This window comes from Amphiura filiformis, chromosome 17 (genome assembly GCF_039555335.1).
Source record: "Amphiura filiformis chromosome 17, Afil_fr2py, whole genome shotgun sequence".
In the NCBI taxonomy this organism is placed as follows: domain Eukaryota; kingdom Metazoa; phylum Echinodermata; class Ophiuroidea; order Amphilepidida; family Amphiuridae; genus Amphiura; species Amphiura filiformis.
The window spans coordinates 33,673,553-33,689,279 of NC_092644.1; the positions used below are offsets into that span (position 1 = coordinate 33,673,553).

Consider the following 15,727-nt stretch of genomic DNA (forward strand, 5'->3'; position numbering starts at 1 on the left):
CTACAGAAGTATATACCTAAAGAATATTGGTGCCGAAAAAATACAATTCCATACAAAAGTATAAAGAAAGACAGAAATTCGCGGCATGATACATGGACTTCTGAAGCAGATTTTTGTCGTTTTTAATTAATTAAATTGCATTATTTGTACTTGAGTAAGCCATATAGACACATTGTAACTACAAATACAATACTGAGGAGAGAGCATATACAAAGTAGCTACATGCTTACTTTGTATTTTGATTAATTCTACACTCGTGATTAATCGAGTGAGTGTGAGTGACCGTGCCGGGTATACCATGTAAACTTAGTCAATGTGACATAAATTAATCTTTGCAACTGATGAAGGTGATGATGGATAGTTTATCAAGTTATTTGACATTTTTATGAAAAAAGAAAAAGAAAAAGAAAAAAGAAAAGAAAAAGATAGTCGATTGCATTTGACTAAAAGTAACACGTGGACGTATGTGGATGTGTATGCATAGTACAGGTCGTCCGACAAATCCTAGCGAATACACAATTTTTTATATGTTATTCAATGAGTTTGTGGTAATTTATAAGATACTTAAAAATAAATTATAAATCAAAATGAAATATAAAATCATTTTTATAATACTGTACTTAAAACAATTAGGCTCTGAAGAATGAATAATAAGAAATTTATTCTCACATAAATATTTCTTAAAACAAACAAGCTTACAATATTAAAAAAAATGATGAAAAATCATTATAAAATTTAAATTCTGAATATAGTAAAACGCGACCAGTGTCACCTTAATTTGAGTTTAATGTCAACACGCTAGTGTGATATAGAAATTGGCAAATCGCTTATAAAAGTCACCAACTTGTCAATAGGCCTAGAGTGTTGGCCTATCACACCTTCTGTCGAGTGTGATTTATCATAAAATGATGGCTGGTGCTTGACAAGCCGATTAAGAATGTTTTCAGGATTGATATGTTGGCTTTTTGGCAGGAATTGTGGCCGTTTGCGTGATTTCTATCATTAATTTTCAGAGTTCGTTTTGTAGAATGTAAAAAAATGTGAAATGTGAAAAGGATATCTTTACATGCAAGTATATGTTAAGACATGTTTTAAAACATTTTATCAGTAATATGTTTTCACCTTCAAAACAAACTAACCGACAATAACATTTAACATCATATAAAGTGACGTGTAAAATGAGAGTACAATGCTATCTACAGTAGATAGCATTGATAGCGTACAGTCAAACAGTATGGCAATTCGTACGGTTCATACCATCAACACACAACAGCAGAGTGTTAAATGTATACTATATCATCAGTGAAGAGTTTAAATGCTATCTACAGCAGATAGTAATACGTGTCAAATGCTATCTACGGTAGATAACAATACGTATCAATAAAATCTGGAGTATCGATAATACTCAGAAAAACGGGAAACAAGTGCTCTTTAATTAATGTGCCAGAACTTGTTATAAAATACTACATCTTAGTGTGCCAATGGCATTATGCTTGGTTTGTCTTAAAATATATGCATTTCTTAAACCCTGATATAGAATGGCTGTTAAAACATTGAACTTCACTGCTAAGTTTAAACAACACCAGGTTTTAACGATGAACTGAACAACCAGTTGCTTAAAGTATTTAAATAGGATGTTTAAGATGTTAATTAAGATGTTAAAGATCACTCGTTAACAACGATGTTTAAATTTTTAAACATCGTTTTAAACAGTGTATTTATTATTTGAACATATCAGTTGTCGTTTAACAATATTTCATCTTGTTTTAAAATTTAGCCAAATTTTACAAAATGTTGGGTAACATTTTACACAATTTGGGTAATTCTGTAAACAACAATTTGGTTCATATAGTAAACGACGCTATACTACGTTTAAGCTTGTAAACAACCGTTTTTAACAGTGTAAAAAAACCAGTTTAAACGCATCTCTGCACTGTCTCTTTTGAAGTAGAATTATATTGAAAGATAGTACACAAAATGTGTGAGAGCTTAGGCCAGGCCAGTTTAAATCAAATAAAGACACAAATGGACACTAGCGGACTTCAAACTGACCAGCCTTGATTAACCAGTCGGGTATATTGACCATGCATTACACAGAGTGAGAGATCAGGCTTGTTAAATATTGGCTGAAGAAGTAAAATGACTGGATCGTGTTTCAGGAACTTTCAACAATGAACTCAAACACCTAGCTACCTACCAAATACACACATACGTCAATGAGCCGGTCAAAATACATCGTAATACGTATCTTGTCTGAATTTAATTGTAGAGCCGTCGTGGGCTAACACATCTGTCCACTTTTAAGCGCGCGATTATGATAAATTTTGCTCTATAAAATCAAATTGTTACTTTTTTCATCAAATTTGCTAATTTATTTAAAAATGCAGGGACATCATTATGTATTTTTTAACCAATCAAAACTAGGAGTATAATGTAGCCACTTTAGGAGAAAAAAACCATGCGAATAATAAATGTGGCATTGAAAATGTTTTAAAAGGTATTGTTTTTGTATAGTTGGTTTCACCTATGGTCCAACACGTGATCTACCCTTGTTTGTAAATAGTGTTTTAGCTAATTGCATGCGATTATGATAACGATGATGAATTAGCAGCAGACTCGACAAAGTTCTTGTGAGCATACACACATTTACGTTGACTTTAGCTCATGTACATGAACACTTGCACAAGTCTGACATGAATGAGCAAGATTCTATCAAATTATTTCTAATGATTTTTGTGGTCACGTGTCAGCTATTAGTTGCATTTGTTTCCCATGCATGAATATGACGTCATTATTATGCCGCCTTTGTATGTTTATAGGAATAAGCGTGTCGTTAGATACACATGACAAGAACGCAATTCTAATTATATCTTAATTGAGTATCGTATCCAAAATTAACTCTTTTGTTCATAATACACGTCATGAGCGATGTTTTGTTTCTAGTCTTTAAAACAAGTTATCTTGTTGAATAGTAGTAATTAAAAACAAAGACATGGGATTAGACGGAGTTGTAGCGCGGTAAGCTGTTGAAATCCGCAAGCATGATCTACTAAACGATACTTATGAATACTGCATTTAAATAGATAGCAGTGAAGTAATAAAAGAGCATTTTGTTTTTTTACCTCGTATCTAAAAAGATCTTTAAAATATCTTTAAAACATATCTTAGTTTTATTGGTGATTTAACGTATTTTATGATTTAGACAACTTTACTTGGAGCTTGTTGAGTTTATTTATGAAGTTTTCATTTATAATTTTGCATATTTTCATAGTGTATATGAGTAATATCTTTTGAATATAACTTAAGACTGTGATTTAGTAATATCTTCTTGCTATCTTCAGTAGATAGCAATGAAACGACGATGCTATTTATAAACAGTATGAAATTGTTTCTTCAGTTGTGGATTAAATTGCTATTCTCTCCATCAGTATACGTACATATTATATTAAAAAAATACAAAGCTAACTTCGGTAAAAAAGCGTTACAATGCTAACTTCTGTGTCTTGCAGGGTATAATATCAGCTCTCTTCATAAAAGCAGTAGCTTAGCTATGCTGCAGTATCTTCTGCATGATGGTAACCATGCAGTCTTCCGCAGATAGCATTATATTAGAAAGTATTTCACTGCTATCTTCTGTAGATAGCATACAGTTCTGTAGATAGCAATAGCTGATAGTACTCCATCAGCTGTAATATGATATCTTCCGTAGATAGCATTATATTAGAAAGTGTTTCAATTGTTATCTTTCGTAGATAGCATTATATTAGAAAGTGTTTCAATTGTTATCTTCCGTAGATAGCATTATATTAGAAAGTGTTTCAATTGTTATCTTTCGTAGATAGCATTATATTAGAAAGTGTTTCAATTGTTATCTTCCGTAGATAGTATTATATTAGAAAGTGTTTCAATTGTTATCTTCCGTAGATAGCATTATATTAGAAATCGTTTCAATTGTTATCTTCCGTAGATAGCATTATATTAGAAAGTGTTTCAATTGTTATCTTCCGTAGATAGCATTATATTAGAAAGTGTTTCAATTGTTAGCATTATATTAGAAAGTGTTTCAATTGTTATCTTCCGTAGATAGCATTATATTAGAAAGTGTTTCAATTGTTAGCATTATATTAGAAAGTGTTTCAATTGTTATCTTCCGTAGATAGCATTATATTAGAAAGTGTTTCAATTGTTAGCATTATATTAGAAAGTGTTTCAATTGTTATCTTCCGTAGATAGCATTATATTAGAAAGTGTTTCAATTGTTATCTTCCGTAGATAGCATTATATTAGAAATCGTTTCAATTGTTATCTTCCGTAGATAGCATTATATTAGAAAGTGTTTCAATTGTTATCTTCCGTAGATAGCATTATATTAGAAAGTGTTTCAATTGTTAGCATTATATTAGAAAGTGTTTCAATTGTTATCTTCCGTAGATAGCATTATATTAGAAAGTGTTTCAATTGTTATCTTCTGTAGATAGCATTATATTAGAAAGTGTTTCATTTTAATCCTCTGTAGATAGCAATAGTATTCCATCAGCTGCAATATGCTATCTTCCGTAGATAGCATTATAAAGTGTTTCATTTCTATCTTCTGTAGATAGCATATCTTCTGTAGATAGCAAAGGTATTCCATCAGCTGTATGTTAACGTAAAAGCATAATATCATAAAAAAATCCCATGACCCCAAATAGATAAATATAGGTCATTGGGTTATTTAAAGATAGGTTATGAAATGACGTCAAACGTGGTTTGTAAAAACAATAATCAGAGATGGTTAAAATTAGCAAATCCTGTAATTATTATTGGCTTTATGTACCTGTTCATTAGCCAATATTGTCAATACCAGCTCTTTGATTTAGAGTATGATATTACAAAGTGTTTCATTTTTATCTTCTGTAGATAGTATATCTTCTGTAGATATAGCAATAGTATTCCATACAGCTGACGTTTGACGTCGTTTCGATCCACAATTTTTATTTTCATTTTTTATTAAAAAATGTTCAACAACATTGCTTACTCATCACACATAATCGAGCGGCCATAGATTGTTGGTCGTCGGTGGGGAGATTGTTTTCTTTCTCTCATATTGTCAGGGTTTGAGGGGGGGGGGGTCAATTTAGCTGATATTGGTCTCATATTTAATGTTATGTCATTACAAGTGTATTATTAAATGGGCCTACAATTTTACTAGCTCTCGAGCAAATGCAACCATCTAAGGTTTTTTCTTTTTCAATTGTTTGTTTTACATTTAAACAGTATGATGACTCTCCTACACTCATTAAAGTTCTCTAAAACTTAAGCTGGTCATAAATGGAAAATGCGAAAAACTCTTGAAAGTTGGTGGGAAAGTATCCCAAGTATCCCCACCACACTCAGTTTCAAAACCCCGTCCATTACCGTACAATGGTCAGTGGATTCGGACCACCACACAACTAACCGCAAGCTTTCCGAGGGGGTATGCAGCACAGTATGTCCCTTTCAGAGTTGGTGTGTGTTTCCAACCCAATCTCACGGTAAACCCGTGATTTTCGTGATTTTATCAGCATATACGTCTAAGTACCCCTCTCTTACTGACTGTCTAATATTATATACTTTACATGCTTTCCATTGTTATAATTATTGTTAACCCACCCGTAAATTAGTAAAGATTGTTTTGACTTTGATAATTGCAGGCTATTTTATGTGTAATTATGAGAAATAAATCATCCAAAACCAGAACGATATAATGTCATATTGGAGCTACCATGCTTTCCCACGGCAGCACGCGTGCCACATATAACCTCAAAAATCATATGTATAAAAAAAACTAGCATTATTGATGGTTGATTGCCATAATTTAGAAAGTGATTAGGCAATGTATGTTTCTATTGCACTTTACTTAAAACTACTGGTGTGTAGAGGCAATTATAGCAAGTGTAACATTTTGTTTTACACGCGACTTTACAAATTTGTAATTACTTTACTTTCAAAATCATCAAATAAAAACGTGTAAGGTTTACGTATTTTGATATGAGATGAGCCTTAACGAAAACGATATACTTGGCGATATTATCTTTGTCGAGAACACATTCAAGGTAATGTAAATTTCATTACAAAACATTTTCGATCTGTATTTTTGATGATTCACATATTAGCGAAATAATTTGAACTAAAATTATTCAATAAAAAACAGTATGGGTCATTTTAGGGAAATAATGTTATCAAAAATCGCAAAAAAATATTATTGTTAACAAAGATCGGTTACTCCTTCATGTAATTATACACGAAATTAGGGTTAGGGTTAGGATTAGGGTTAGTGTTAGGGTTAGGGTTAGGGTTAGGATTAGGGTTAGGATTAGCTTACACGAAATAATTACATGAAGGATCGACCCAAAGATCTTTCCTTTTTCTATATCAACATTCGTGTTAGATTCAAATCGGGATTACAGTGTTTACAATATTATATATTTCGTCTGAAACATAAAGCCAACTATTGCCTATATTGTCTCAAAATGATTCAGAATAAGTATACCAGCAAACACAAAACGTTTTCGACATCATTCGCAAAGGTTATAAAAGGTTGTCAGAAAACATTTAAATGTCGGGTTATATAAAGGTATACATTAATGGTATAAAACGTTTTCATAACATTAAATAACATTTGTTGGTAATTTACTGCACAGCAAACACAAATGTTTTACAGAAAACATTTAAATGTCGGGTTATATAAAGGGTATAAAAACTAAAATAACATTCCAAAAACATTTGTGAAAACTTGGTACAAATCATTCCAAACAGAATGTTATTTTGGGGTTGAAAAAATATTTTGCAAAACATGTTTGCCCAAAATATTTACAATAACGTTTTAAAAATGTTTTAACGACCTTTATATAACCCGACATTTAAATGTTATTCAAACGTTTTGTAAAAAAACATTTTAAGAACATTTCTGTGTTTGCTGGGTGCAAATATTTTAACATAATGTTATTTAAGTGTTGACAAAATATTTGGCCAAAAATGTTTGCAAAAATAGTTTACAATGACATTTCGAAAACATTTTAAAAATATTATTGTAGTGTGTTTTCATACAAAACGTTTTAAACGATTTCATGACCTTTATATAACCCGACATTTTAATGTTATTAAAACGTTTTTACCTAAACCAAAACCCAAAATATAACTTATTTAAAATGTTTTAAAAACGTTTTTGTGTTTGCTGGGATTATTGAATAGGCTACATGATACAGCAAACAGAAAACGTGATTAAAACATGTAAAACCTGAAGAAAAAAAGATATAAACTGTCGAGTCTAAGAAAGATTAGAATAACTATTATCGAAGTTGTCTCAATGTTATTGGTAAACATTTTCAAGTATTAATTAAAAATGTTTTGTCAACTTTGAAATTACATTATGAACATCGTTAGGCCTATACCTTTTTTGAAAATATGGTAAAAATACGGTAAAACGTTTTATAACCGTTTACCTTTTAACGTTTTCTGGTAACCTTTGTAAGCCCTTTAAAAAAGTTACTAACAAAACTAAAAAGGCTAATATTCCTAGGGATGCTATAGCTGGGTGAATTTTTATTATCACGTCGGTGCTTTTAATTACAAAACTATATATTATTCGCTCTAAATATGCACACTTCGTTAATTAACCCATAGGCAAAAGCACATCTATATAGTCCTATAATCTATTGGCTATTTTTGCTACTAAAAATAAGGGCAATTCTTTCAATTGTTGAGCAAATTAAGAGACAATTAGGCAAATCTCAAACTAAATTTAACTGAAATATTTGTGGCAATTAAGCAAAATCCTTGTCAATTGTGCTTAACACAACTCAAAGCAAATATAAACCTTGAGTGTTTTCATATGTTTTTTGTTCAAATCTACCTAATACTGAATTATTTATTTTGTTCAATAAAATATCCCCACCGGCCATACGACCGCAATTTCAAAAGATGTATCTATTTTTGAATAATTCGTTGAATTTTGTTTTTCTCACAACACGCTTAAGCGACCTTGACAAGTCCATACCTTCAGTGGTCGTCATGCTATTATAATAGTCCATTCTGCAATAATGATTGCCATTTGAGCAAGTTTAATCCCTTGAATGTCGGTAGGATTTTTGTTGAAATTTGACCAAAAGAGAGCTGCAATTCCTTTGTATTTCTTTGTTATTAACAACATAAAATAACTTTTATGCTTATATAAAATATGAAAACAATATTATTTCACATGCAAATATGAAAAATGGCTCGTTACGACATGCGACCCGTTTCCTTTATCCCTGTGACACTTTTTCAAGGTGGGATAAAAAGAAAAGGTTTTGTAGCATAAATAAACTTATCGGTTTATACTTACCTTATAGTTTTTATTTTAGGTAATCGAAGCATAGGTCACTCCCAATGTGTCTTACCTATGTTTAATTGTCTAAACACACACCTACAAGGTTACACACAACCCCCCCACACACACACACACTACAAAGAAAAGACAACAACCAGCAAAACAATGCTGATTAAATCCTTTAGATTGCACACAGAATAATGTAATAATAAACATAAAAGGTAAATCACTGTCCTCGACGTGCTATTTCTTTCGCTATCTTCAGTAGATAGCACTGCAATGGTCTCGCGCTATCTTCGGTAGATAGCACTGCAATGGTCTTGCACTATCTTCAGTAGATAGCACTACACTGGTATCGCGCTATCTTCAGTAGATAGCACTGCAATGGTCTCGCGCTATCTTCAGTATAGCATTAGAAATTGTTTTACCGGGGTAGAAAGCTTGATAAAACACATAAGTAATTAGTAGAAAATACCTACAACATGCAGCTCGTATCTTGTACACAGGGTTAACGACGTTGCATTATAGTTACGTTATAACAGTGTAAGGCTATTATAATAGTGTATGATGCATTTGCTATCTCATGTATGGCCCGAATTGACCTTCATGTTCAATATCTACGTATATGATATTTTTAAATTATATAATGTAGACAACGTTTTTGCTATCTACTCTAGATTGGGCATTCTGCTATAAATTTATTTTGCTATATATCTATTTCATCATAAATTCTAACTTAATGAAATATCTACAACCTGCATGGCATTCGTACATTAAAACACGTACCCTTAAACTTATAATTTTAGCTGAGACTTATAATATTAGCTGATACCAAAATACCTATTTAGGTTAGTCTTAGATTTGAGAGAGTTATGATTTAGTATCATCATGAATATGACAGCACGTATTTAATCATAAGCAGTGAGATTTAATATTTGTCTTATTTCACAGACTAATCAACACGTATCCTTAAGCTAATTGGGCTATTACAGTTGAAATCCACACTACCCCTGTGGAAGATTTTGAAAATATCTTCTACAGGGGGGGGGGGGGGGGGGTACCCCTTCTGTTTTATAGCTTTACCTATATCTTCCCCAACTGGGGGGAGTTATTCAAATGGAAGTTCCCCAATTGTCTATTCTATTCAAAACTCATACTCCCTCTGTGGAAGACTTTAGCTAAATCTTCCACAGGGGTGGTGTGGATTTTAAATGGAATAGCTAACTTTGTCGTCAACTCTCCACCATGATGTGGCCTATATTTTCTCTCAAACGATATAAGAGACAGAAATTGGCGCGGAATTTCATCACTTGGCGGTTTTGCAATGAAAAGGCTGTACGATGGACGATTTTACGGAATTGTCATAGTGTCGATTTATCTGTTCAAGGTCTCCAAGTCCTGATTTAATCATCAAGCGAGCTCTGATTGTATTAAACTGAGCACTTCCACTACGGAGAGAGTGAGTGAGTGAGTGGCTAAGGGTTTGTTGTTGGTGTTCACTTCAAGTATACTGTGACCATTAAAGAAATAACGTGAGAAGGCGAACACGGAGAAGCGTAATAATAACATCGATCTCGCTGCCAATTTGACTTTGACCTAATTTGAGGACAATTTTATTTGAAATTGGCCATTGGTATATGGGAAGGTGTAAGAGCTTTTAAGTATCAGCCTCTCTCTCGCTTTCTTTGATCTATCTCCTTTCTCCTTGCCCTCTATTTTTTTTCGTTCTTCTATTCTTTATTTCTTCTCTCTCTCTCTCTCTCTCTCTCTCACCCTCTAGCTCTTTTCTTATCCTTTCAGTTTCAGCATGCGATATCTTCCCTTTTATACCCAACATGCTCAGTCTTTCTTCCCCTAATCCTTCTCTCTGCACTTCTCATTGTTCTCTGTTGGTATCCTCTCTCATCTCTGTCTCTCCATGTCCCTTTTTTCACAACCCCTCCTCTCTCAGCATAGCCACTACCTTTACAAAGGGGAAAAGGGGGAGAAAGGGGCCATGGGACACGAAAGCTTTCAAGAGGGAAATACTGCAAGTACAAAACGGCCTACAAATCTTAAATCTTATGGCGCAAGAGAAGGAGATTTCTCACAGGGAGTGGAGCCCCCTTTGGCACGCCACGGCTCATTCCTAATTCAGCGATACACTGAAGCTATTTAACAAAATGTTGGTATACGTTATCTTCAGTAGATAGCAAGGTAGCACATTCGATAGTATACTGTACAGCACAATACTATATGTCACATTACAGCTTAGAAGAAGAGTATAGTTTCTAAATTTGTGACACATTAATGTCAGCCAAAATTGTTCTCAAAATGTTGGTATACGTTATCTTCAGTAGATAGCAAGGTAGCACATTCGATAGTATACTGTACAGCACAATACTATATGTCACATTACAGCTTAGAAGAAGAGTATAGTTTCTAAATTTAACACATTAATGTCAGCCAAAATTGTTCTCAATTAGAGCCCTGATTATTTATATAATTATTGTAAACATTATTGTATTAAAAATGCTAAATAAATGTGGTTTTAAATATATTGGCACATTCCGCGTCCGAGAAAAACAACTTGAAAGTGAATTAGCACATTGCTGTATTATAATATTAGAAAGAAACGTAGAATCATTTTAAGGCATTATCTGTATTTTATGATTATCGTTGTCTGCTTGTAAAGACACTAACCTAGATGTATGCTTGAATGGATGAAGTTTTGACCTAATGGTTTCTTCTTTTTTTTATCAAAATGCTTTTAAACCATTTAAAGGATCCGTGACTAATGGTTTTACAAATTCGCTTTAAATGACCAAACATTCAAATAATACAATGGTTTTGACATTGTTTTTACAAATTGTAGGAAGAATAAAAATCTACATTTAGGTCAAAATGAACACATAAAAGGCTATAAATATTTTTAAGATATTAGTCGTTATTTGTCTTTATCAAAATATGATATTAAAGCTACAGATTGCTTTAGCAACTTAGATTATAGTAAATAGGATTTGTCACTAAAATCCACACTGCCCCATTGTGTATATATTTGTTGCTATGCATATTCTTTTGGTTACCATGGGCGTTGGCCGTTAGAGGGCCACTGACGACGTCCTGGATCGGTAGCGATATACAACGCGGCGTTTATCAGATTAATCAGGGGTATTATGATTTTAGGGAAGCAAATTACATTATAGGCCTAATAGTATTTGCCGTAAACATCCAAATAGTAATATCGAATTTGATATTATGAAAGTATTGCTTGATTTCCTTGGGTAACAGAACGAAATTTTGTTACCAATTTTCATAATTATGGTGATTGGGATGATGACAATGATGATGTTGCTGATAATGATGTTGTTGATGATGATATGATGATCTTGATAATGATCATCATTTTCATTTATTCATGATGAGAATCATGATTGTTATGGTATCGCTCATCAGTAGGCAATCAATAAACGTTTTTTTTGTGAGGGCATCCAAAGAGAGGAAAGTCTACCTTGCCAATTTGTTAATTTTGTAACCATTATGAACATTGTGTCTGATCGTGTGCATACACACTAGCTCATTCCCACATACAGAAGAAGACACAAAATTTTGCACAAATACACCCCCCCTGCAGCCAATATACACCCCCCACACACACACAAACACACCCCCATTTCTACCAATGTCCGCAAAGACCTTGAAACCAAGACAACGTATTACATCTCTCTATTGTGCACCAAACAAGACTTTTCATTTTTGTTATCAAATCATAAAGATCATCCAGGGAACGCCGCTGGCCAAAATATGATTACAACTCCGACCTAATTTAATTTGCCTTCCAAGACTTCCGTGAATTAAAGAAAAACATACAATGATCCTTAATTTGGAATGTTTGAGACATGTGCGCAATAACCAAGTCGTTACATACATCGCCAAGTAAAACCAGAAATCGTGAGAAAGGAAACCTCAGATGTGATTCGTCGTGTAAAATCATATTTTTTCTGCAGCTTTATTATTAATTTTTCAAAACCAAGATAATCTTGACCGGCATCAAAAATCAGCGCTATAGGCAAAATATTTGTTCACGCTTTTGTGAGTGGGTGGGTGTGTGTGTGTGGGTATAAGAATGGGTTCGTGTAAATTGGGGGTGTGTGGGGGGATGTGTGGATGTAAGTGGCATGTGGGTGGGTTGAGGTGGGATGTCATGCTACGAATATAAAAAAAATTCAAACCGCCAGAGTAGCTTGAAACTGCACATCTTAATCATAACTTGTTACATACATCTGTTTTTGTTGCCTTCAAATCTTATTTTATGTTTCACATGCAAAAAAACTCATTCCTTACTATCTTTAAATCCATCATAATTTTAATTATGAAATAAGTGTCACAAAACCAGTTCCCACGGATTGAACATATACTGATCATGGATTTGGCATAGGGGCCTGTAGATGGTATCTTTGCGAGTTTCTGCAGTATAAGCTTAAAGAAGTTGTGTTTACAGCTTTTGTTCATCTCAACTTTCTTGCTAAAGGGGGTTCAACATCAAGATGGTGCATGTATACTCCCATACCAAAATAAATCGGCTGTTTCAGTTAAAATACTCACACCCCCTATGGAAGACATGACATTAACCTCCCACGGGTGTAGATGGAGTCACCCATTCAGGTAACCCCATTTGAAATTCACACTCCCTATGTAGGAGATTATGGTCATGTCTTCCACAGGGGGTGGGTGGATTGCAACAGGAATAGCCCAGTCTGTTAGGGGGTGAGATTAATCTTTTGGTATCATTGGTACGCCGGTTGCTTAATCGATGAGAAATCAGTTGTTCTTGGAGGCAATAAAACCCCTTACATGAGGATGAATACGTGGTGTAACTTTCAAATTCAAAAAGTGTTCATGGTTCGACATTTCTATGCCAGTATGGAATTAATTCAAATTAGCTCAGACTTAGTTGTAGAGTATACTTAAGTGGTCCTTGACTGGCATTCTTTTCAAAATTGCTCTTCAGTAGTGGTATCATCAAGCTTGGTATATTTTACTAAGAAACGTTCAAGTTCAACTTCAACTTCAAGTCTTTTGTTATCATGAAATCAAAAGCCTTGTTAAAACCCACAAATCCACCCCGTTTGCCCTCAAGAAAACTTTCTTTTCCAAACTCTCGTGGTAGCCACGAGTAAGTCGCGAGCGACTTTTAATACCAATTTGCTATTGGCTAGTACTCAAATCCCGACCACGCCCTGATAACTATTCAACGTCCAATAAGTGAGCTTTATAGAGTGGCGAGCGATGGAAATCCCAGCTGGTCACCGCCACAAAATGCCGTGTGTCACTGTGTTGAGTTTTAAACCACACGTGTCGCTCAATAGCTAAAGACGGAAATATCGTCGACAAGTTGCGCGTTGCTGGCTCGGGCAACGTTAATAGCAAACTACGCCGTTGATGACTTGGGCTCCATACTTAACAGTCAGCCAGTCACTCGCCTAGCTGTATGCTGCTATGCATGATATGGAATTGAGACTTGCTTCATTACAACACTGAACGGCAGTAGATTCGGACGCATTTTTTTCACTACTCTCATCATCGTGTCGCTGCTGGTTGGTGCAACGCCTTTGCTAAATACCAACACCACGTAGCCCCTAAGGGCAACTACATACAGGAAAAGATTGGCAAGACTTTCCATCCGGCTTAAGTACAACTCGAGAAAATTAATCATCGTGGTGAATTTATGTAAACTGTGAAGTTCACATTTCCTGATATTTTATCTGGAAAAAAATTAAAAGGACTTAATAGTTGATCTATCAGCTCGTGAAACAGAATAATGAAAAGAGACGCAATTCAAGCTTACGAAGTTGGAGACACCGTTACCATGCCGCACAGTACGGAATACTCACTATTACAAAGTAAGACTCAATTTATATTTTCAGTGAGTGTTTGTAATTACATTAAATGGGTATTAAACTTTTGCTCTTTCCACGTGCTCGTCTGAAGTAGACTATTTGATTGTTTGATGCCTAATTATATTAATTTATTTCCGATCGAATGACTTGGGAATTATAGTACAGACAATTTTTTTTCAGGTATGTCATGTGTTGTTTTGAAATTGTTCGTCGGTGACGATAAGTCTTTTTTGTACAAAATGGATTTTGATTATATTTCTATCGTGTTAAAAATGAATCCTCGATGGTATAATGGTAGAAAGGTATCAAATTTAATAGAATTGAATTTCAAGTTCACAAAAAGGGGTTTAGATCATGTTATGGTCATTAACATTGAGTATTAATCTCATTACTCTAATGAAATCAGCATAATCGGGGGTAGCCCGACCGACTGAGCGGAGAGCTTCAGATTTTCATTTTTTTTTTCACTCTTTTTTAATTTAACTAATTGGTCTGACTACTGCGCCATGTGGAGCCTGAATATTAGTCCTATGGATAACAACACATGGTTGGATTGCATTTGAGGATGGACCAAAATATTGAGGATATCTTTAAAATTTTTAATGATTATAAGAACTTAGTTACTCTCTGTCTGTAAGCAAACTATGATATAACGTAAGGCTATTATATTGCTATCTACTGAAGATAGCATTGTAATGATGTTGCACATATTTTACTGGATCAAAATAATATTTACCACCTTTCTTCCTAATTTGTCAAAATAACATTTTATATTTTAGCAAACGTTTTTACAGAATATATTTCTTTAAAAACGGGCATATAGTGCATTTTAAGACTGTCTCTTTTGAATTACACAATTAAACTTGGTATTCTTTTTTAGAATTGGCGATTGTATTCTATATATTTTTAAATTTGATCACGCCTTTTTTTCATGAATTATTCTGTTATTATTGTAAGTCATTCTTTAAGCAAATTGTATAATAAAGCGACTTATGTCGAATGATTAAATCGTGGGCATATTAAACTACGTTTTAATTATGCTGAGAAATATTGGCGTTGATATTTGATATTAGTTTCTGAAAATTATGACTGTCTTTCATATAAAATACAGACACCACTGGGTGAAGATATGTGTTCGTGATAACTTTATCATTGAACATTAATTGTCTACAAATATACAATTCTACGGTTTACATTACTTATTTTCTTCAAGTGTGTACTCGCCTCTGTACATGTCAATAATGGGAAAACCCCTTTTCTCAATGCTTCCTCTCTTCGATCGATAAAAGGGCAAACTTTTCACTTGACTTCCCCCGTTAGTTCCGCGACGAATCAACCAGCCGAGTTTCCGCCACTCGCCTTGAGCAAACCAACCTCTAGAATCGATTGGAGTTGCTACATCATTGGAAACATTGGCCCAACAAATGTTTAGTTTATCGAATCAATTCTAACTTAACGCGGCTGTGTACTATAGACATTGTTTCTTTCGCGAAATTGAGTTTTTTTGATATTTTTGTAC

At 33.7% G+C, this 15,727-nt stretch overlaps 1 protein-coding gene across 8 annotated transcripts in view; it reads left to right on the forward strand.

The window, feature by feature from the left end:
• LOC140137669 (LIM/homeobox protein Lhx3-like) overlaps window positions 1-15,727 on the forward strand; it is a 101,686-nt gene that overhangs the window by 65,233 nt on the left and 20,726 nt on the right. The window contains exon 1 of one of the 8 annotated variants that reach the window (XM_072159415.1): window positions 13,695-14,211. The exons of the other annotated variants lie outside the window; for them this stretch is intronic. Within the exon in view, the coding sequence (XP_072015516.1) occupies window positions 14,130-14,211 (82 nt within the window). The 5' untranslated portion in view covers window positions 13,695-14,129. Of the gene's footprint in view, window positions 1-13,694; window positions 14,212-15,727 lie in introns of those variants that run through there. 8 annotated transcript variants of the gene reach the window in all.